Raw genomic sequence first — 24265 nt, forward strand, 5'->3', positions numbered from 1 at the left:
TTTATATTGTCCAAATAAACTAAATAAAATTAATAATCTTATAAAAATCTTATAAAGCTGTCTTGTGTGAGAAAATGAAGAGACTTGTAAATCTGAATTCTCTTTACATCAAAACATTTCAGTGTATTTATATATATAAATTGTATTTTGAATCTCTTAATTTCGATGTGTTCACACATTCACACATTTGAACCCCATATACAGCATATAGATATATATATAGACCTTGTCCTTCCCAGAAGTTCTGCTATTCTCAGTCCTCTTGCTATTGACCATTAACTAAAGGGAGATCAGAGAGTGACATCTTGTGGTCATCTTTGATCAAGTCACCATAGAGACGGGAGGAAAATTGATAAACACAAAGACATGGATAGAGAGCCTTCTCATTATCCTGCTCTCTCTCTCTCTCTCTCTCTCTCTCTCTCTCTCTCTAAATTTATACAGCAGTGGAGTGGGTAAATTCCATTCCTTTAGACCCCCCTCTCCACCCTCGCCTTTCCCCATGAGACACAACGCACACAAAGAGCCCAGCAACCACTCTTATTAACTGACCTGAGGGGGAGGTGTGTGTGTGTGTGTGTGTGTGTGTGTGTGTGTGTGTGTGTGTCTGATCCTCTTTACTAGTATACCTACACTTTGCATTGTGAAGCCACATGAGCACTGAACTATCAATCACACATTCACAAAATGAAGCAACAGGAACTGTGCATGTGTGTGCGTGTGTGTGTTACTCTACTGTGTTTTGTAAAAATAGAGGGAGTGTCTTGATTTTGGCCATGAGAAAAAGAGACTAAGAGGCAAAAAAAAAAAGAAAGTGAAGTAAAGGAGGTGAACTTTTGGGGCCCTGCTCTCCCCCTAAAACAAGAGAGTAATAGAATCCATATGGGCTTGCTTTGTCTCTTATTACATAAGAGAGATTTTTATAAAGAAACGAATGGAAACTGTGCTGCAAGTTTACATTGTTTTTTAAAAGAATTAAATTGTGTGTATGTCTCCAAACAATAGGAGAGAGTGAGAGACAGAGAGAGAATGTGTCTGTATGTATGTGGGAGAGCAAGTCTCTTGTGTGAGTCATAAAGAAAGAGATGGAAAAATACAAGTAGAGAAACGCGCGCGCGCGCGCACACACACGCACAGTAGTTGCAGTACTGCATTAAATATGTGCAATGCTCAGTGCAATTAATTTGCACATCAGCAAGCTATCCTACTATACCACATACTGCAGTAGGCCTACTAACTGATGACGTACATTGGGGATTTTATCCGAAACATTCTAAAAGCAAACAGTGATTGCATTGCATTGAATTTTGCTCTAATTGGCCAACTTGTCAGACTGTACTGTAAGGAAAGACCCTCCAATTACAGAAGCCTCTCTCCATTGCTTCACCCCTCCCTCGTCTCTCTCTCTCCTTTCAGTCGTCCCTCCCTCCCCCTCTCCTCTGCTCTCCTCTCACAGCAGAGCGCGCGTGTGATTTGACAGTCGCATCTCTCCGTTTGTCCGCGAGCGCGTGCGCGCGCGTGTGTGTGTATGTTTACGATCGTCGTGCTCCACGTGCTGCGTGTGGATGCGCTCCTCGCGCGCTGTCGGTAACAGAAACCATGACCGGCGCGCCGCGCGACCCCTTCTACTCCTCTCCGTTCGGTCCGTTTTACCGGAGACACGCGCCCTACCCGGTGCAGCCGGAGTACCGGATGCACGAGCTCAACAAACGGCTCCAGTCCCGGCCTGAGGTGAGTGATCACGAAAAATACAACAACAGATGATAAGGACTTTGCGTTTAATATTTTATATACGATCCGTTTTACGTTCTTAAAGTATGAAGCGAACATAATTATTTTTTCATAATATCGATATATCATGTAACTATCATCAGGAGAACTTTTCTGTCCATTAAGATGATTTTAAAGAAATAATTTTACATAAATAATTACTTTATAATAAAATGATAAAATTATTAAAAGACTTAAAAGGACTTCAAAATATATTATTAATTAAATTAGTATTTACATAATATCCTAAAATTCTGTTCTAAATACTGCTAATATATATATATATATATATATATATATATATATATATATATATATATATATATATATATATATATATAATGATGGAAATATGAAGTGAACAGCAATTCGAAGATCAGTATTTAATCAATTATAATATTTTAGGCTACCAAACAAGTAATGGGCTAGTTGTAAATGTATTTTTATGCGCTAAAAGTTGACGTATCGCTTAAAACTGAAATAAATGTCATTATCATCATGCCATTACTGTAAAACATAATTATTGCTGAACTCAAAATGAAAATCCAAACCATCACATCAAACACCAAAGCTCACTTGAGGGTTGCCAAAGCCTTGATCAGATATTTAATTACAAAACTTTACACGTTTTAGCATAGATGAAACATAATTTGAATAAGTACATTTTTTTGAAGTTGCCAAAGTGTCCCCATACATGGAAAAATACCTCTAACAAATTGATTAATTCCCCTGGCATGACCACAGTGTGACCCCACTGTTCATTTACAGACAAGGACTTTCGCTGAACTGGATTGAACTAGGAACACAACACATTAGTCCTTGGTTTGGTAAAATGCTAAATGCACTATTGATTATGTGGAGGTTTTCAGGAACCAAACAGCAAGGTGATGTTCTGTAATGTTTATGTGGTAGATTTATAATAGTACTCTTCATAAGAAAGAGACCAGCCAAACTGTGAGCAGTATTACTCTCCCATGATGCATATATATATATATATATATATATATATATATATATATATATATATAATTCTTCTCCCTCAGTAAGTCCTGATTTAAACTGCAGTGTAAGCTGTGTTAATATTTGCTTCTCCTGCTGCCATCGGTGTGTGTGTGCAAAAATAATCCACAATAAATAGTACTTTTAAAATATTGCCTACACTCAGAAAAAGCTATGTGAATAAGAGGGAGAAAAAATGAAATGTATCAGCAAAGGTATGAAATGCTGCTCAGCACACCTGGAGTTATAATATTTTGACAGATACCACTAAGAGAGACCGGACTGTTGAAATGATGACCTATAGAAACACACACTCACATGTTTATACATGTTCAAAATACAGATAAAATCCAATACAATCAAGTGAATCTCAATAGCAGGCCAGCAGTAGTTGGCTGGATTTGTGGTGTAAATTGCTGCTCTTAATAGGGAGAGTCAACTTGGGTGTGTGTTTATAATAAACAGAACGCTTTGAAATGATAATCACTGTGCCAGGCCTAATTATGGTCATTTTGGGTCATTCAGAGGCCAAGTCTCACTCAGTGTTAAATATGTGTTCATGTGTCATCCCACAGGACTGTGATATTCTGTGGTGGGATGCATTCTGCACTGAGTTCTTTGAAGAAGACGCCACACTGACTCTCTCGTTCTGTCTGGAGGAGGGGCCAAAGACATACAGTGAGTGTGTGCACAGCCATAACCAGGATATGAATATATGAGTCAATGACATTCATTTTAATTATAAAAATAAAAACAGTAAAAATACAGTGCATGCATACATTGGCTAATGTTTTTAGTTTCTGGCTTTAATACATTTTATGTGCACAAAAAAAAAAAAGAAAGAAAAGAAAAAAAAAGGATGATATAACAGTCCAAATATAAGCATAAAGAAAAAAATGTTAAATAATGATATTTATTACTGTAATCTTGTGTTTGTGTTCTTGGGAATTTTTATTTTATTTTTATTTTTTTACAAAACCCTGGTTATTAATATTTACAAAATTATATTGCTAAAAACACCACAACAGAAAATTATATTATAGAGAGGATCCGAACCGAACTTGTAAACATCAAAATATGTTGAAATTACTGTATACATATGATCAGAGTAATAAATGAAAATTAAATCTGTGAGCGCACATGTACTTTAAAAAATGTGTAAAGCATTTCTGATATCAGAAAATCTTTCTCTCTTTCTAAGGTTTCTGAGTTTGAATTTAGATGAATTTCAGCCTGTTTGGAGTTAGACAGGGACACAGTTGTGCTGGATTTCACTCATTCTCATTCATTCCTTATTCACTGTGTATGTGGTGAGATTTGATTGACAGGTCTGGGGTGTTCAAATAAATATGGACCTGCAGACTTCACACACCTCTACTGCAGTGATTGACAGCTCCAGAGCACTAACTGTTCTGAGCGCGCGCACAGCCTGCTGGACTTAACGCCCGCGGCATTCAGTAGCCTGTTTGTTTCTGTCTCTTAGGGGACCACACACACACACACACACACACACACACACAGTTGCCGGTTAAAGTGTTCGGCCAGTGTGTCACCCAACTTTGAGTCTCTTTCATCATAAGGGCATAAATAAATAAAGATCTCTGCATTTATACCATTGTTTTCCTTCCGTTTGGTAACCAGCGACTGCAACTGACGTCTCCACACGTTTCTCTCTCTCTCTCCCTCCTTCTGCCCCAGCCATCGGGCGCACCCTGATCCCTCGTTACTTCAGTTCTCTGTTCGAAGGAGGAGTCTATGAGTTGTTTTTCGAGCTGAAACAAACAAAGGAGTCGTTCAACAACTCAACTATTACTGTCGACTCTCATCAGTGTACTATGACCACACAGCACGGCAAACCTACGTTCACTAAGGTACTGCACACACACACACACACTCAAGTCTGGCTCAGTGAGTCTCTGCTTGCTCATTTCGAGCTCTAATGTATTCCTCATTGTGAATTCTGGGCTGGAACTGCACAAAACAAAAAAGGGAAATATAACCCCCACTCTCTCGCTCTCCCTCCTGCTTTTTCTCATTTCTTCCTCACTCTCTCTCCCTCCCTCCCTCTTCCACAAAAACTGATTCTCTTTTTTTTTCTATCCTATAGCTTTAGCTTTAAAATTGTAGGATGATGCTGGTGATAAGTCTGCTAGTTCTCTCATATATTGTCTTTAAGCAAGTTTAAGCTCTTGCTTATTTAACTAGTATCAGATGAATACTTAGTTCCCAAAGCTATCGTGTTAGTAAAACCAGCATCCTATGCAATATTCATACGGTTTGCCATTACGATGCAGAATCGTTCAATTGTCAGTTAAAGAGAGAGAGAGTTTTATCCAACTTTGCTTTTTAGAAAATGAACATTTGTGAATTAAATATCGATTTGGAAGACTGTATGTAGTAGCTAAGTTACACAGATACAGTTCCCAAGTGTGTGTGTGTGTGTGTGTGTGTGTACTGGAGGCATTGATCAGAGCGTGTCTGCTGGGATTACATCCCTCCCGTTGCTATGCCAACCTCGCAGCTATCCTCCGTTCCCCCGGCAACAGAATGTTGGGGTTCAGAGTTCCACACCGAATCCTGCTTGTTCCGAAAACACTGCTTTAATGAGAGAGCCGTATCATTTGATTTGTTTTAAGTTAATGAAAAACTAAAAGTAATTAGAAGTAATTCTCTCACGTGTTGTGCTGCGGTCAAGTCAGTGTTGTGATTTCAGAAGATACAAGATAATTAAGAGGACTGTAAGATTATGTCTGTGTTCTTTGTGTGGTGTCTTATTATATTATGAAAGTAAAAAAAAAAGTGTTAATTGAACGATAAGCAAACTTAAGGGTGTATAGGACAGTCACAGACATTATGCCGTTTCCTCCACTGAAGAAAAAAAGGTCATTGCAAATTTTAATATCACAATTCTGACTTTTTTTTCTAGAATTTTGTGATATTAATTTGCAATAGTGAGTTCTAAAGTCCAAATTTAGATATATAAACTCGCAATTGCAAGAAAAAAATGAGAGTTGCAACATATAAACAATTGTGAAAAAAACGTTTTTAACAGAAAAATGTTTTTATAACAGAATTTATAGAAATAAACTTGCAATTACAAAAAAAAAAAAACTGAATTGCAAGATAAAAAAAGTGCAAAAAAGTCAAAAAAAATTCTCTCACAATATCTCTGTTGGTCTCTTTTCTCAGAACTGTACATTTTTTATTCAATGGTGAAAATGTACTTCCGCACAGATCTGATTCTCTTCCTGTTTTTTTTTCTGTTTTTTTTTCACAGGTGTGTACAGAAGGCCGTCTAATTCTTGTGTTCACCTTTGATGACCTCATGAGAATCAAAACATGGCACTTCACCATCACACACTACAGTGAACTCATTCCTCGCAGTGTCTTGGCTGTAAATGTGAGTTACTTTTTAATATGAATAAAAAAAGAAAAGAAAAAAAAATATATATATATATATATTGGCTATTTCCACCAAAATTATGTGCAACCAGGATGACCTTCTGGCCAGAATTTGCAGCTTGTAACAGAGCACAGTTTTGAATACTGTATCCCATAATGCAGTGTGCTAGATTTGATCCTTGATTCCCATTGCAGCAGATGAAGCAGAAGAAATATCAGCAACAATTTTAACAGCTCTATCTTGATTACTAAAATTAAATAAAACTACATTTAAAATTTGAATGGACTGAGTCACATCTCAAAAAACAGTAACAATTTGAATATTTTTATAATTTAAAATAACCGTTTATCTATTTTATCTATTTTAAAATTTAATTTATTTCTGTGATAAAACATTAACGGAATTTTGTTGTTGTGCTGCATCATTTTTTTATGCAAACTGACAAATTTTTAGGGTGAATTGTTGATATAGACATATTTTTTGTAACAATATAAAGGTTTCTACTGTTACTTTTGGACAATTTAATGTGCTGAATAAAAGTTTGAATTTCTTAAAAAAAAAATACAAATAAAAAAGAAAGAAAGAAAGACAAAAGAAAGTAAGACTTCACAAAGAATGACTGAAAACACCAGGATTATTTAGGCAGATGTAATGAGCAACAGGTGAAAACAATCAAGCATGAAAATAAAGCATAAAATCTGAAGTTCTGCTAGTTTTTTATTTAAACACAGTCCACGCTTGTTACTTTTGGTTTATTATACATCCAAGGATAAGGATATATCTTTATTTTCTCACATTTAATCAAATTTGACTTAAAATTTGATTAGAAATATAATTAACAGTTATTTTTATTTTCAGACATAACTGAACTGAATCTGAGGTCATTTGGCAAAAATGTAGCAACCATTTAAAATATTTATTATTGCATGCTGCACACTGTTTTGTATGCTATTTTGGGAAACAACATGCATCATACAGTATTCAAAGTAAGCTGTAACTCAAAACAGTAGAGTATAATGCGAGCAATACCAAGGTTATGGGATTGTGTTAATGGTTAATTTTAATTCTTGAGTGCAATATAAGCTGCTTTGGATAAAATGGCTGTCAAATCCTTTGCTTAAATGTCATTCAAGCACATTTGTGTAAATAAGGTTCCTTTTCTTTACGTCAGTAATGTTTCGTGTGAATCATACTCTCATTCATTGTTAACATGAGTAAAACACTATTTCCTATACCATGTGTTGAATATTATTCTCACAAGTCAGTTTCTGTTCGCATGAGCCAAGTGCCTCTTTTATGACGGCAATTATTTTACTTTTATAGCCTGCATTGTGGATTAACATTTTACTTGACATTGTTTTTATTCAAGAATAATCAAAAACTAATTTGTTGTTTTCTAGATAATCTGATTTCCTCAGTCATGTGGGTTATGTTCCCCGTGTATTTGTTTGGCATGTTAGCAAACTCGGGTATTTTCAGATGCATTCACAGCTAGTTAGTTTTGGTACAACAAAATGCATTTCAGCCCTTTTTTATCAATCAAGGTGAAAGCATCCAAACCTTTTAGCTAAGCTGTCAGGATGTTGCTATGGAAACATATCCTGTAATGAATTAGAGTTCTGGATGGAGCACAAAATAAGAGAGAGAATAAATGGACTTGTGTGTCCGTGTGTGTGTGTGTGTGTGTGTGTTTGTCAGGCACAAGACCCTGGAGCTGTGGAACAACTGTCCAAAAACATCAGCCGAGTGGGACTTTCCAACCTCACACTGAACTACCTCAGAGTATGTTTCTGTCATGAATACACAGATACAAACCGACTACTCTCATACGGATGGTCATTTAAATGTGTTAAATGTGTTTGTTTGTGTGCAGTTGTGTGTGATTCTAGAGCCCATGCAGGAGCTCATGTCGAGGCATAAGACATATGGACTGAGTCCCAGAGACTGCCTGAAGTCCTGCCTCTTTCAACAATGGCAGAGGATGACAACACCACCAGGTCTCACACACACACACACACACACGCATGCACACACGCACACACACACACACACACACACACACACACACACACACACACACACACACACACACACACACACACACACACACACGCACACACACACACACACATGCACACACGCACATGCACACACGCACATGCACACACACACACACATGCACGCACACACACACATGCGCACATGCATGCATGCACATACACTCACTCACTCACTCACTCACAAACACACACACACACACACACACACAGATGCGCACCCACGCACACGCACACACACGGATGCATGCATGCACATACACTCACTCACTCACACACACACACACACACACATGTCTGGTCAGCTATCCTTATGGGGACTCTCCATAGGCGTAATGGTTTTTATACTGTACAGACCGTATTTTCTATTGCCCTACACAAACCCTACCCCTAAACATAACCCTCACAGGAAACTTTCTGCATTTTTAGATTTTCAAGAAACTTCATTTTGTGTAATTTATTAGCTTGTTTACCCGTGGGGACCTCAATTTAGGTCCCCACCGATACACAAGTCCCCATGAGTCTGTGTGTATTCAGGTTTAAGTCCCCACCAGAATAGAAAAACAAGTACACACACACACACATGCACGCATACACACACACATGCACACACTCACATGCATGCATGCACATACACTCACTCACTCACTCACACACACACACACACACACAGATGCACACACGCACATGCACACACACAGATGCATGCATGCACATACACTCACTCACTCACACACACACACACACACACACACACACACACACAGAGACGCACACACACATACATTTACACATGCACATGCATGCACAGACACACACACATATACACTCTCATTTATTTTAGTATCACAGGGGCACTATAATTTTTATTAATATTTTGAATTCATTTTAGTTAAAGTAATTTTAGTAATTGTAGTAAGTTGTATTAATTTTGTTGAGTTTTTTTTTCTTTTTTATTATTATTGTTATTATTATTTAGTTACATATATAATGTCAATATTTTATTGCTTTTTATTTTAGTATTAAAAATCATCAATCGGGTAAAAGTCATGTAGTGTATTCCAGCCTAAACATTTATTTTATTTCAAGCTACAGAATTGGTTTGATTAGATCTCCTCTCATCTTTCTTTCTCTCTTAAGTACAGTCTGTCATGATAGATTAGTACAGAAGCACCAGCATTGTTACTCTTTCCCCCCAGCGTTTAATTTCTTTCTGTTGTTCTCCTCTTTAACAGCTACACAATGTCATTAAAATTACAGGACATTGTAAACATATTTAATATTCCTTATTAGGATTTCCAAGTTCTGAACGCAGGCTGTTAAGGGTTTTGTGATCTGCAGTAATTAATGTCGGCTTTGACCTTGTGTGGTTATTTATGTGCTATTTTACTGCTTTAAAATAGAAAAGGAAAACTACCTCCTGCTGTTCTATGACATTATTTCCATCACTTTTACTGAACAATAACAATTGTTCTTCTCAAGCAACTCTCTCTCTTTTATTCTTCTTCTCTTTTCTCATTCTCTTTACCCTTCGCATCCTCACTATTATTTAATGTTCTCAGGAAATGTTCGTGTTTGATTCTGAATGATGGAACAGTGGAATGTTTTGACTACTATTTCTTTCATTTCAGTTGGACCCTCGCCCAGCTTCAAGACAGAAATATTTCCCACTAATTCCAAAAAATGTATGTATGCTCATCTCTGCTTTTTTTTTTTTTTTTTTTTTTTTTTTTTTTTTTGCTTGGCAGAGCCTCAAACACTGAGGTTGGAAGTTTCTTCCATACTCATACCTCTAAATATTTAATAATAAAAAATAAAAAAATTATTCAACCTGAACAGCATCAATCCAATAAAAATGTCCCACTGATACTGCTAGAATCTTCTGCATTCAAAATCTAACCAACTGCAGTGATGCAATATTTGCATACTGTATTGTGATTTGTCTACTTCTTCTTTTTTTTTTTTTGCATCCGTTTGCATAGTCAATTTTAAACTGATCTTGCAGTTCTTGCATATAAAGCTATGTTTTCACTGTCCAAAGCACTGCATTATGGCTAAATTCAAAATATCCTTTTTTTTCTTTAGAAAATGCAAATCAAATTGTTTCTGTTCTCCTGCATAAATACTAAAAAATGTCTTATGACCACTACACTTTTGATGATTTAATTTGCAGTGTTCATTAGCATTTAAAAATATACAGTATATCTATAAGTACAGTGTAGCGCTCCCCTCAAACTGGATGTTATTAAGGGCAGGGCTTTTGGGTTCTTTTAAGGTATTTATCACATGTGTTTTAACCCTGATTAACTCAGTTTTAAATGTTATCTTGGATCTCTCTTTTACAGTACACACCAGAAATGTTTATATAACTAACTTATGAATTCACAGTTCTTATGTTATAGTTTTAATGAAGATTTTTACCCCTGTGTCTATATATGCCTCTACTCGAACAAAATGATTACCTATTTCAGTAATAAAGTAACACAACACAAGATTTTAGAAAAATATATCTCAATTATTTACTCAAAGAAATTATTATCTCCAATGAAATATGAAAATGAAATAAGAATATGATTGTTATTTTTAAACCTTCAACATAAAATGTCTCTCTTTTTAAATAGAAAATACTGTCAAAACTGTATATATAAATGTACAGACAACAATTTAAACCCTATTAATCTTCAATTGGCTTAATTCAGAAAACTTCGATGAATAACTTCAAAATCACTTAAACCAACATAATTTGTGGGCCCACACACACACCTTAATACAATCTAAAGCCGGCAAACAAAATTCTTATAAAACAAAATACCGTAGCAGGCCTGATGCGAGGCTTGTGTTCGTTGTGGCCCAAAAGTAATGGCCGCTTCGCTCGTCAATGAGCAAACAAAAGGAAAAAATACCTGATGATAACGTTTCTGTCCAGTCCTTCTCCAACAATCAAATGAGCAGGCTCCACATCCGATCAGCCTTTCAGCACGAACTCTAATTGTTTCTCTTTTCTCCTCACAGTTTCGGTAAAACTCACGAGAGAAATCCTTGTAAATCCAAGATCAGTCCCTTCCGTCTTCAGGTCGAAAACAGCAGATAAACCCCTCAAACAGTTTAACTGAGCTAGTCAAACTTTGGCTAGAAAATGTCATTCACTTGTAATGAACGGACTCCAGCTTATACTTAAATTTATCTGATCGTTAATATTAGCAGTAACACAAAAATAAACAGTCACTGAACTTCGTGCAGAAATTCCTCCCGTTTTGCAATATGCAGCTTGTCACTCTCACCGGTTGTTGTGTAAACAATCATAAGACACAATCTACACACTGATTTTTGCACTACTAACTCACAAATTAAATCAGAAAATCTCCGTTCGTCTCACACACTCTTTTTTTTTCTCTTTCCTCTCGCTGTCCATGCTCTAAACAAACCCGCGAGCTCTGACTCCCCGCCCCATCGGTATTAACCACATAAATGCTGGTTTGGACAGTTTTCAGAATAACATAATCTTTTACCATGAAACAATAAACAAAATAATTTTTAAACTGCTTTTAACATTTTTATAACAACTTTTTAAATGAATGTCAACCTTTTAAATCACACTATTTATACACTCTGTTAATTAAATGTTAGGCCTACTACAATCATCACGTATCAGCTCATGCTTTTTTAACCGGGTTACACCCTCCCCCTTCTAAAAGTTTTTGATGTCCTCATCAACCAATGAATTCTACCCCCTTTTTGGTTTTTTTTAAAGGTACTAATGGGAAAGGTGTATAGCTAGTTTAAATTAACTCTTGCCAATCTTAATGATAACACCTCTATGCACAATAGTGAGAGGCTGATCTTTTGGCTTACCCGGCTCATCATAAGTTAATCTGATAACTGGTTTCACCATCCTCTTTGGACGGTTTTCAGATTTGCTAATCACTTTTGTCTTAGTGACTGTCTCTGGGTGCTTATCGTGGCAAGGGTTATCAGTCTCTGGATCACTTTCTTCCTCAGGAACTGAATCTTGTTCTCCATCCTCTTCACATATACTGTGATGTTCCTCCTCCAAACTATTTCCCTCTGACAAACTATCCTCAGCATTTTCATCTGACTGTTTAGAATAATCACTATCATCTTGGATGAAATTTGACTGTCCAGCAGCATCTCTTTCTTTTGTCAGAATCTCTTTCAGGTAAGTACTGTAGGGTTTCTCAGGTCCATAATACTCCACATCTGAAGAGGAATCTGTAAACTGCAACTCTTGAAGAGTTTCCTGTACTTCAGGTAAGACTTTCTTTGACCTCTGTTGTGTCTCAGTTCTTGTCCTTGATCTTGTTTTGACATGTGACGTGTCCTCAGTCTCCACATTTGGCATTCTGACTAACTGTCCAATTGGCAAAAGATGATCCCGATGAAGAGTTTTGACTCCTCCTCCTCCATCCTCCGGTTTCACTTTGTACACTGGAATGTTGGGCATCTTTCCCAGGACTACATAAGGGATGGGACTCCAACGACTCTCCAACTTATGTTTCCCTTTCAATCCTAAATTCCTTAGCAACACTCTGTCACCGATATCCAGCGTTTGGAATCCCACTCTTTTATCATAGGACCTCTTGTTCCTCTGATGTGTCTTGTAGGCCAGCTCAGAGGCAAGCTTGTAAGCTCTTTGCAAGTCTTCTTTTAGCTTGGTTACATAGCGTGAATGGCCACCCTCAGCTTTGCCATCAGGAGAGGTTCCAAAACACAAGTCTATTGGAAGCCTTGCTTCTCTGCCAAACATTAAGAAATAGGGTGAATACCCCGTAGCATCACATTTGGTACTGTTGTACGCGTGAACCAGGTAGCCAATATGTTTGCTCCACTGCCGTTTCCTCTCACAGCCCAGAGTTCCCAGCATCGAAAGAAGAGTTCTGTTGAACCTCTCAGGCTGCGGATCTCCCTGCGGGTGATAGGGAGTGGTCCGTGATTTCCGGATCCCCATCATCTTCAAGAGCTCTTTGATTAACTGACTCTCAAAGTCTCTTCCTTGGTCTGAGTGGATTCTGGCCGGCAAACCATAATGCAGGAAGTACTTGTCCACCAGGATCTTTGCCACCGTCAGTGCTTTCTGATTTCTTGATGGGAAAGCCTGTGCATAACGGGTGAAATGATCCGTGACCACTAACACATTGCTGATACCCGCAGAATCTGGCTCCAAGGACAGAAAATCGATGCATACCAGATCCATCGGTCCATTGCTTGAAATGTGATGTAAAGGCGCTACCCTTTGACAGGGGGTTTTCCGAGTCACACATTCTCCACAGTTCTTTATGTACTGCTCAACATCGCATGTCATTTTTGGCCAAAAGAACCTGCTCCTCAACAAGTCTGCTGTTCTTTCAATACCCAGGTGTCCGAGATCATCATGGGTTGCCTTTAACACTACTTCTTTGAACTTACTTGGCAAGACAAGTTGAGTGAGTTCTTCTCCAGAGGGTCGCTTGCTTAATCGGTGGAGTAGCCCATCTTTCATCATCAGTTTGCCCATCTCTTTTTTAAAATGAGAGCGCTCTAAACAGGATCCATTATCTTCAGGCCATTTGCCATGTTTCACAGCTTGTACGACAGATCGGATGGCTGTATCATCCTCCTGAGCTTCAATCAACTCCTGCTTTGACATCTGCCCCAATGATTTCAATTCCAGGTGAATTGGAAATGCATAACTATCAGGCACACATTTTGGCGAAGCTCCCAACTGATCTACATACCTTGGTGAACTGCCCGCTGAACCAGGGATGCAGATTCGTTTGCAGATAGATCTCACACCAGACTGTGGTATGGTCTCCCATTCCTCTGAACTCTCATCAGGCATATTCCTTGAGAGCAGGTCAGCGTCTATGTTGTGTCTACCTGGTCGGTACTGGACATCAAAGTCATATGTGGATAAAGCAGAGAGCCATCTGTGCCCCACAGCACTGAGCTTGGCGGTCGATAACACATACGTAAGCGGGTTATTGTCCGTACGTACAGTAAATCTGACTCCATACAAATAATCGTGGAATTTATCCACAACGGCCCACTTAAGGGCCAGAAACTCCAGCTGGTGAACGGGGTAATTCCTCTCAGATGTCTTTAGCTTCCTGCTAGCGAAGGCGACTGGTCTCAGACCCTCACTGTGTTCCTGATATAGGACGGCGCCCAGCCCTCTCAAACTGGCGTCCACATGCAGGACATAGGACTTGTTGGGATCTGCAAAAGCCAACACAGGTGCATGAGTAAGGCAGTGGATAATCTTGTGAAAAGCTTCTGTGCAGGACTGGTCCCACCTCTCACCAAAGGGCTCAGACTCTTTAAGGTAAATCTTAGTGTTGTCTTTCTCAGATTTCTTGCCCCGCTGGGTTGGAGCATAGCCTTTGGTGAGCTCAGACAATGGCCTGACGATGGCTGCATAATTGGCGATGAAACGCCTGTAATATCCACAAAATCCCAAGAAGGATTGAAGAGCCTTCAGGTGCGTAGGCTGTGGCCAATTTGTAACTGCCTCTACCTTAGCTGGGTCAGGTGATACTCCATTGGCTGACACAATATGTCCAAGGTATTTTACCTTTGGGAGGCAGAATTGACACTTATCGAACGAGATTTTCAACCCAACCTCTGCCAGACGATCAAGGACTTTTAAAAGTCTTTCTTCGTGCTCTTCCAACGTTCGGCCAAATACTATCAAGTCATCGAGGTAGACAAGGACTTCAAGCAGATTCATATCACCCACAGCCTTCTCCATTAATCTTTGAAAGGTGGCTGGGGCTCCAGTTATCCCCTGCGGCATCCTCTCAAATTGAAAGAACCCCAGTGGGCAGATGAATGCCGTCTTTTCCTTATCTTCCTCGGCCATGGCAATTTGGTAATAACCGCTCCGCAGATCCAGAACGGAGAACCACTTGCTTCCGGTCATTGAATGCAACACATCATCAATACAAGGTGTTGTATACTGATCTGGGATTGTTCGGCTATTTAACAATCGGTAGTCGATACACATTCTCACCGCTCCATTCTTTTTGCGAACAATCACGATTGGGGATGCATAGGGACTACGAGACTCCTTGATTATCCCTGCACGCAACAGTTCTTGGAGATGCTTTCTCACGTCTTCCAGGTCAGCTGGAGCCAAACGACGAGAGCGCTCCCTGAACGGCCGTGGATCTGATAACCGGATTGTGTGTTCTACGCCCTTTGCCAATCCAACATCCCATTCATGTAAAGAGAACACCTGAGACCTTGTGGAAAGCTTTTGACGGAGTCTCTCCTTCCACTCCTCTGAGACAGGTGAGTCTCCGAAGTTGATCAGGTTCACATTAAACTCAGTGTCAACTGTTTTGGATGGAGAGAGAGAAGTGACTGCATCTGTCAGATACATATGTCCGATAACGGTTCCCACTGGTATGACTGTCTCTGACAAAGACTCATTCTGGACTAAGATTCTGAAATGATTGACGTTCACCTCTTCGCTGGGCACCACTGTGGGTTGAAGTAGCACACCAGCTGGGAGTGGAGCTACAGGAGACGAGTCAACCATCAGGATTTCTTTGTCAACCTGGAGCTTGTACTCGACTTTGCAGACTGCAATACAGTCACCACCAGGGGGCAGAGTCAATGGGCCAGGGCCTTGCCAATACACACAGCCAATATCACCCTCCTCTTCCAGAGCTGTGACCGTGCCAGGCGCTGTTAGCTCGTTGTCGCTGTAACAGACTTGTATTCCCCATGTCTGGGTGATGTCAATGCCATTGTCCTTACATTGCTGTACAAGTCGTCGGATGTGACTGGCATTGGTTCCCACTATGATAGGAGTCTGGTCTGCAGTTCGGGGCTGGGGGCATATAAGAGCGAGAACTGTCACCGTCTGGTCTGCACCTGCAACCTTTGCTGGATATTCAATGTCGACCACTACATACCCACGGTATGGATAACTGATCTCAGATTCACTTAGTCCCCACAAGGCTAAACCAGACACGGGGCGTATTGGGACATCAGACAGGTAAGTTTGATACCAAGACTCAAAAATAATTGTGACCTGAGAGCCACTATCAAACAAGGCATCACAGCAATGTCCATTTACTTTCACAGGTACTACGCTAGGTGGTCCAATCAAGCCTTCAGGGATGTCAGCCCGCTCTGATAAAGTAACAGCACTTTTCTTGACTCCACAATTAACTTCATTGGTGGTGGCATCCCCAGACTGCTGTCTGTCTTTTGTCACCTTCAAAGCATGAATTAGCTTTCTGATAACCTTGGCTTGATTCTCAAGGTTTCGGCACTTTGTGGCAAAATGGCCGCTCTCACCACACCTGTAGCAGAAATTCTCTTCTGGGCTTTTTGATGCTCCCTTGGGGTTTTTGGGGACCTGTTTAGTAGCCTCCAAGGTTGAAACAGTAACTGCAGCATCTTGCTCAGGCATCTTGTTGCTAGTTTTCTGTTTTAATCGTTTCAATTGTTTTTTTAAGGCAGCCAGCTCAGCATCTTGCCGGTTCTCAACAACAGGTGGTGCACTAATGGATTTAAGCTCCATGTAATCATCTTTGTCATGAGTGGTTTTGGTCACTACTGCTGCCACCATTGACTTTAGCTCTTTTATTTCAGCCTTCAAGTTTTGAATCTCAGCTTGCCTGGTATCCACTTCTGTATTAGCATGCACTTGATGCACTGAGGCACTGAGCTTCTTTCTAGAAGTTTCGTACTCTTCCTCAGCACGAATCTCAGTCAACAGCTGTAAAAAATTTGGGGGTGCAGCCCTCCTTTCTCTCAACCGCAGCTGGATCAGCATCAGGTCTGAGGCAATAGCACCCCTCAGCAGTTGCTCCAATCGGGCTTGATCTTTGCTGCTAGCATGGAGGCCACCTCTTTGAATCACTTTAACTAGTGACCTCTCTAGACGTCGAAGAAAATCTGATAGTTTCTCTCCTTTTTGCTGTTGCATCAAACGGAAAGCAAAATAGAGATCATCTCCGGACTCAGCACTTCCAAAAGCACTTTCAAGGGCTTCTAAGCACTCTTTTGGGCTGGCGTCAGGATTGGTGTGCCGCACTGCTTTCACAATTTCTAGTGCGGGCCCTTTTAAACTTCCAATAATTCTGCGTCTTTTTTCTCTATCTGAGCATTCAGTTTCCTCCACCATAAGCGATGCCTGCTCTAGCCAATTATCAAATGGTTCCTCCCCTGGCGGCGTTGGTAGGACTCCCGAAAACATGCGTAGTCGACCATAACTCCCTCCATCAGCTGGTTTGGTTGTCTTTTCCAACAAATCTCCGACAGCGCGAAGGATGGATTCAGTGGAGCTAGTGGGCGGGGTTGTACTGGGGAATAATGATTTGAGATCCTCCATGGTTTTCCCTTCTGCCTGCAACAACCCTTTTAATTTGCTATTGAACTCTTCAGCAGCTTCAGGCGACCCTCCTAAGATGATTACAGGCCATGCCTCTCCACCATCAATAGGCATCACTTCAGAAGGAACACTGTCCTCTCGCACAGTCTCTTTACTCTCACACAAAACCATTCGTCGGTTTAGTCTTGCACTGAAATTTCTCCCACGGACACGCACCCGTCCTAAAGACTTAATAGTTTCCAGTGTTTCTTCCACTTCACTGATCTCTATATCTTCTGGGACAATGGTCATAAAGGCATGTGTCTCATCCAAACCCTCACCACGGCACCAGCGTTTTAACTCTGACACTAGTTCAGTTTTTTCCATGTTAATACTATTTGCAAATAAGCTTAGTACTTTTACCTTTTCACTATATTTGTATTTTCTTCTTTACTGAAAAATCCAAGACAATCCCAGCGGTGCCTCCATTTTATGTAGCGCTCCCCTCAAACTGGATGTTATTAAGGGCAGGGCTTTTGGGTTCTTTTAAGGTATTTATCACATGTGTTTTAACCCTGATTAACTCAGTTTTAAATGTTATCTTGGATCTCTCTTTTACAGTACACACCAGAAATGTTTATATAACTAACTTATGAATTCACAGTTCTTATGTTATAGTTTTAATGAAGATTTTTACCCCTGTGTCTATATATGCCTCTACTCGAACAAAATGATTACCTATTTCAGTAATAAAGTAACACAACACAAGATTTTAGAAAAATATATCTCAATTATTTACTCAAAGAAATTATTATCTCCAATGAAATATGAAAATGAAATAAGAATATGATTGTTATTTTTAAACCTTCAACATAAAATGTCTCTCTTTTTAAATAGAAAATACTGTCAAAACTGTATATATAAATGTACAGACAACAATTTAAACCCTATTAATCTTCAATTGGCTTAATTCAGAAAACTTCGATGAATAACTTCAAAATCACTTAAACCAACATAATTTGTGGGCCCACACACACACCTTAATACAATCTAAAGCCGGCAAACAAAATTCTTATAAAACAAAATACCGTAGCAGGCCTGATGCGAGGCTTGTGTTCGTTGTGGCCCAAAAGTAATGGCCGCTTCGCTCGTCAATGAGCAAACAAAAGGAAAAAATACCTGATGATAACGTTTCTGTCCAGTCCTTCTCCAACAATCAAATGAGCAGGCTCCACATCCGATCAGCCTTTCAGCACGAACTCTAATTGTTTCTCTTTTCTCCTCACAGTTTCGGTAAAACTCACGAGAGAAATCCTTGTAAATCCAAGATCAGTCCCTTCCGTCTTCAGGTCGAAAACAGCAGATAAACCCCTCAAACAGTTTAACTGAGCTAGTCAAACTTTGGCTAGAAAATGTCATTCACTTGTAATGAACGGACTCCAGCTTATACTTAAATTTATCTGATCGTTAATATTAGCAGTAACACAAAAATAAACAGTCACTGAACTTCGTGCAGAAATTCCTCCCGTTTTGCAATATGCAGCTTGTCACTCTCACCGGTTGTTGTGTAAACAATCATAAGACACAATCTACACACTGATTTTTGCACTACTAACTCACAAATTAAATCAGAAAATCTCCGTTCGTCTCACACACTCTTTTTTTTTCTCTTTCCTCTCGCTGTCCATGCTCTAAACAAACCCGCGAGCTCTGACTCCCCGCCCCATCGGTATTAACCACATAAATGCTGGTTTGGACAGTTTTCAGAATAACATAATCTTTTACCATGAAACAATAAACAAAATAATTTTTAAACTGCTTTTAACATTTTTATAACAACTTTTTAAATGAATGTCAACCTTTTAAATCACACTATTTATACACTCTGTTAATTAAATGTTAGGCCTACTACAATCATCACGTATCAGCTCATGCTTTTTTAACCGGGTTACAACAGTATATATGATATCTCTGTATTTGTTCCCATCTATTAATCCACTCTGTTTTCACTCATTTTACAACATGCATGGAATGCAATGTTGATTCATTATGCATTATGCTGTGTTTATGTTTTGATTGACAGCAGAGCCAGCCAAACCAGCAACAAAGAGACGGAGGAGGAGGAACTCAGCTGGTAGCGCATCCAATAGCAACACAGGAAACAGCAAGAAGCGAAGCACAGCCAATAACTTCAGCCTTCCTTCACAGGTACATCTCATACACACAGAAGTTTACCCTGAGGCTATGTTCAGAATGTGTATTTACTGTACCACACTGCCATTCTACTACTACTATTCCTGCAGTGTGTAGAATGTATAATTTGAGCAGTATGCTAATTTCTCATGATACACAGCTAAAAACTACAGATTAAAATGCGCAGTGGAGTACTGTATCCCATGATGCAGTGTGTTCAACCTTAAATAAACCTCTTCAAACAACAAACAGGCATTATCACTGTTAAACACCAACAATAAAATCTAAACAGCATGCACTGACAGAAAAAAAAATGTTATATAATTAAAATAAAATCTATCAAAAATGTAATCTAAATAAATACTTACAAACTGATTACATAATTAAATTACTGCACTAATTGCTCTCTAAAATGCATTGCATTACTTATAACTAATTACTTCCAAAATCCCATATTAACCTCAACCTGCTGAATAATACCAGGAAAGACATGAAATATAAAATTGCATGAATTATTCTTGAACTGTCCAGCGATTGAGGTTACATTAATAATATACCTTTTAACATTAAATGTTACATTTTTATGTTAAATATAATTGTTATGTGGTCTATACAGTATTTAATGCAATAATATTGCACACTGAAGTAAGTGTAATTAAAGTAAGTAGTCCCTGACTTAACATTTCAAGGGAAAAGTAATTAAATGACAGTATTAATTACTTGGTGATGCATTATACCAAACACTGCTTACAAATAATAAATGATGAAAAATATAAAAGCAAATTATAAAATAAATTAAATAAAACTTAATCAAATCATTTCAGTATTATTTTTTAATTGATTTAACTTATTTCTTTTTTTCAGCTGCTTTAAGTATTGAAATAAAATAATTTCAAACCATTTTTAAATGGCACAAAAATTGGACCAGCTTTACCAAATATGTAACATGTAATATGTATGCGTTAAATGTGACCTTTAATTTTCAGTGTTATGAATCTCTATTGACAGATTTTTTGGATGACCAAAAGCTAAGATTATTTATTTATTTATTTATTTATGAAAAAATTGGAATCTGAATGCAAAATAATAATAATAATATTTTTCAAGATCACATTTAACTCTCCAGAACTCACTGAATTCAAATAAAAAATTAAAACTTGTAAGATTAAGTATGTACTGCAGAGTTTTCAGAACATAGTAAGCAAGTATTCCATTCTGAACACAGATACTCGCAGATAATCACACTGAAAAGATCATATAAGGGAGATAAACTAAAATTAATATATGGAGAATGTTTGGACGTCTGTACTGTGTGTGTGTGTGTGTGTTTGTGTGTGTGTGTGAATACCATAAAGCAGTTTAGAGAAGGAGGGACAGAGAGAGCAGCTTAGTAAACTAACCTATCTTATTTTCCCATATTGTACTATTTCTGTGCAATGTATTATTATATTTCAAGTCAATACCTGATTTTTATTGTTTTACTGTTTATAATAAGTAACAATTAGTTTCCAGTGTGATTGTAATTTGTAATATCAGAGTATTTAAAAAAATATATATAGTCATTTGTCTACTCTGATTATTATTATTTTTGTAATTGACACTAATTAGCCGTAATTGATTTGATGATAATTAGTATTGTCCGTCTCTGGTCCCCAGCCTAAACGTGTCGCCGGGGAAACGAGGGGTGGCGGGTGGCTGGAGGCGGAGCTTAGCTAGGTGAGTGACACATGCAGACAGTTATCAAGCAGCATGTGCCGTCTTAACGAGCTACTTAGCAATGCAAATTTGATTAATTAGCACATATGTTGTTATTTAGGTGTTCTCTGTCTGAAAAAAAAAATCTAATTGAAGACCAAAGAGCTATCTGGAGACAAGTTTGTGTGCATGTGTGTGTATGACTGCGTATTTAACAAAGCTTGTGTGTACACCCTTGTTTTTTATATATGTAAATATATTATTATTATTTACTGTATGCTTGCATTAGCTATATTACAAGTTTAGTTTTTGGAAAAATAACAGCCATAAATTATTCTGCTTTCTGTCGGCTTTTTTCTCTCTCTTTTTACTCCCCCACCATTCTCTCTCTCTCTCTCTCTCTCTCTCTCTCCCCCCCCTCTCTCCGTCTCTCTCTCTCTCTCTCTCTCTCTCCCTCCCTCCCTCCCTCACTCTCTGTTTCTCTCTCCCTCCCTCCCTCCCTCTCCCTCTCCCCCTCCCCCTCCCCCCCTCCCCCCCTCCTCTCCCTCCCTCTCTCTCTCTCTCCCTCCCTCCCTCCCTCATTCTCTCTCTCACTCCCTCCCTCCTTCCCTCCCTCTCTCTCTCTCTATCTCCCTCCCTCCCTCCCTCTCTCTCTCCCTCTCTCTCTCTCTCTCTAGGATGTGATGATGGTAGGAGAGCCCTCTCTAATGGGAGGGGAGTTGGGTGACGTGGACGAGCGTTTGATCACACGCCTAGAGAACGAACAATACGACCCCGTCAACGGTCTCCATGATGACGGTCTCCATGACTACACCGACTCACCGACACTTGGAAACGGCAGCTCCTGGAACAGCCAGCACCCTAGCAACCAGGACACTAAGGCAGATACCATGGCGATGCAGCAGTTGGAGTAATGTGATCTGACAGTGGGTAGCTATGGCAACGGTGCTGTCAAGGGATGGGATGGGGGAATCTTCATCTGTAGAGGAGAGATTGCTGGAGAGAGGTGTGTGTCTGTGTGTGTGTGCATGCTTGCGTTTATGTTGGTGTAACACAGTATTCCATACTTGAGACATACAGCTTCAACCATTTAAGGTAAAAAAAAAAATCTGTTCATTTCATAAAATAATTTTTCAGCCTTTTTAAAAACTCAGTGGATCTCTTGGCTTCATTCTGTGCCATACTGTTTGGTTTCTACGACAATGTTTTAGTGCCACGTTGAAATAAAAAAAAATCTAAGACTATGAGATTAAAGTCGTAATATTTCGAAAATAAAGTCAAAATGTTTCGAGAATAAAATTGAAATATTACGAGAATAAAGTCGAATTATTATGAGAATAAATTCGTAATACTATAAGAATAAAGTTGAAATATTATGAGAATAAAATTGAAATATTACGAGAATAAGGTTGAAATACTACGAGAATAATGTTGAAATATTACGAGAATAAAGTCGAAATATCACGAGAATAAAGTCGTAATACTACGTGAATAAAGTCGAAATATTACGAGAATAATGTCAAAATATTACGAGAATAAAGTCGAAATGTTTCGAGAATAATGTCAAAATATTTCGAGAATAATGTCAAAATGTTTCGAGAATAAAGTCGAAATATCACGAGAATAAAGTCGAAATATCACGAGAATAAAGTCGAAAAGTTTCGAGAATAATGTCAAAATGTTTAGAGAATAATGTCGAAATATTACGAGAATAAAGTCGAAATATCACGAGAATAAAGTCGTAATACTACGAGAATAAGGTTGAAATATTTCTAGAATAAAGTCATAATATTATGAGAATAAAGTCATAATACTACGAGAATAAAGTCGAAAAATTATGAGAATAAAGTTGAAATACTACAAGAATAAAGTCAAAATATTACGAGAAAAAAATCAAAATATTACAAGAATAAAGTCATAATACTACGAGAATAAAGGCCTAAATCTCTTAACATTTCGACTTTATTCTCATAATATTTCGACTTTAATCTTTTAATATTTCAACTTTAAAAACATTTAGATTTTATTCTCGTAATATTCCAACTTTATTCTCGTTATATTTTGACTTTATTCTCGTAATATTTCAACTTTATTATCGTAGTATTACAACTTTATTCTCGTAATATTTAGACTTCAATCTCCTAATATTTCGACTTTATTCTCGAAACATTTAGACTTTGTTCTCGTAATATTTTGACTTTATTCTCAAAACATTTTGACTTTATTCTCGTAATATTTCAACTTTATTTTCAAAATATAATGACTTCAATCTCGTGATCTTAGAATTTTTTTTTTACGTGGCACTAAAACGCTGTCGTAGGTTTCGCTACAACAACTCAATGAAAAAAAATTCCCATTGTGAGCATTAATGCAGATATCTTTATTGCTCTAAAGTTTAATGCCTATTGTAAAACACATGCAGATCTGTGCTGTTAGTTGTGTATTTTATGTATGGTTTCAATCATTTGCATTAATAAAATGTGTTTGGTTATGACTTCAGACTCTGTGTTTGGTTATTGATATCAATATAATAAATGTAAAAAAAAAAAAATAATCGAGGGCTCAAAGTAAATTATTTGTAATCTAAAAAGTGGCAAAGCTATGTATTTATTTATATAACGTTAATACCTAAATAAATAAATAAATAAAAACATATCTGAATATTTCGCCCCCTCTAGTGGGCGAAGAAAGTTCACCCTAAAATCCTGTCATTTTTTCATTCTCACCTTGTTCCAAACTTACATGACTTTTTTTTTATGTAAAACATAATAATATATTTTGAGAATAGTTGGTACCCAAACAGTATTGGTGACCATCGACGTCTAT

General features: G+C 38.1%; 1 protein-coding gene across 2 annotated transcripts; it reads left to right on the top strand.

Moving 5' to 3' along the window:
* Positions 1 to 1443: 1443 nt before the first annotated feature.
* On the top strand, positions 1444 to 23933 carry LOC127957431 (LIM domain-binding protein 2-like). 2 transcript variants are annotated; one of them, XM_052556079.1, is made up of 10 exons: positions 1444 to 1731; positions 3345 to 3447; positions 4468 to 4640; positions 6047 to 6169; positions 7871 to 7954; positions 8046 to 8169; positions 9861 to 9914; positions 19635 to 19759; positions 21401 to 21460; positions 22117 to 22265. In XM_052556079.1, exons 1-9 carry the CDS (start codon positions 1600 to 1602, stop codon positions 21458 to 21460), a joined length of 978 nt encoding a protein of 325 aa, XP_052412039.1. In that variant the 5' UTR covers positions 1444 to 1599; the 3' UTR covers positions 22117 to 22265. The 2 variants fall into 2 exon arrangements, with proteins under 2 accessions (XP_052412039.1, XP_052411960.1); XM_052556000.1 differs by lacking the exon at positions 21401 to 21460 and having other exon boundaries at positions 22117 to 23933.
* Positions 23934 to 24265: the final 332 nt, after the last annotated feature.

Source organism: Carassius gibelio, chromosome A1 (assembly GCF_023724105.1).
Source record: "Carassius gibelio isolate Cgi1373 ecotype wild population from Czech Republic chromosome A1, carGib1.2-hapl.c, whole genome shotgun sequence".
NCBI lineage: Eukaryota > Metazoa > Chordata > Actinopteri > Cypriniformes > Cyprinidae > Carassius > Carassius gibelio.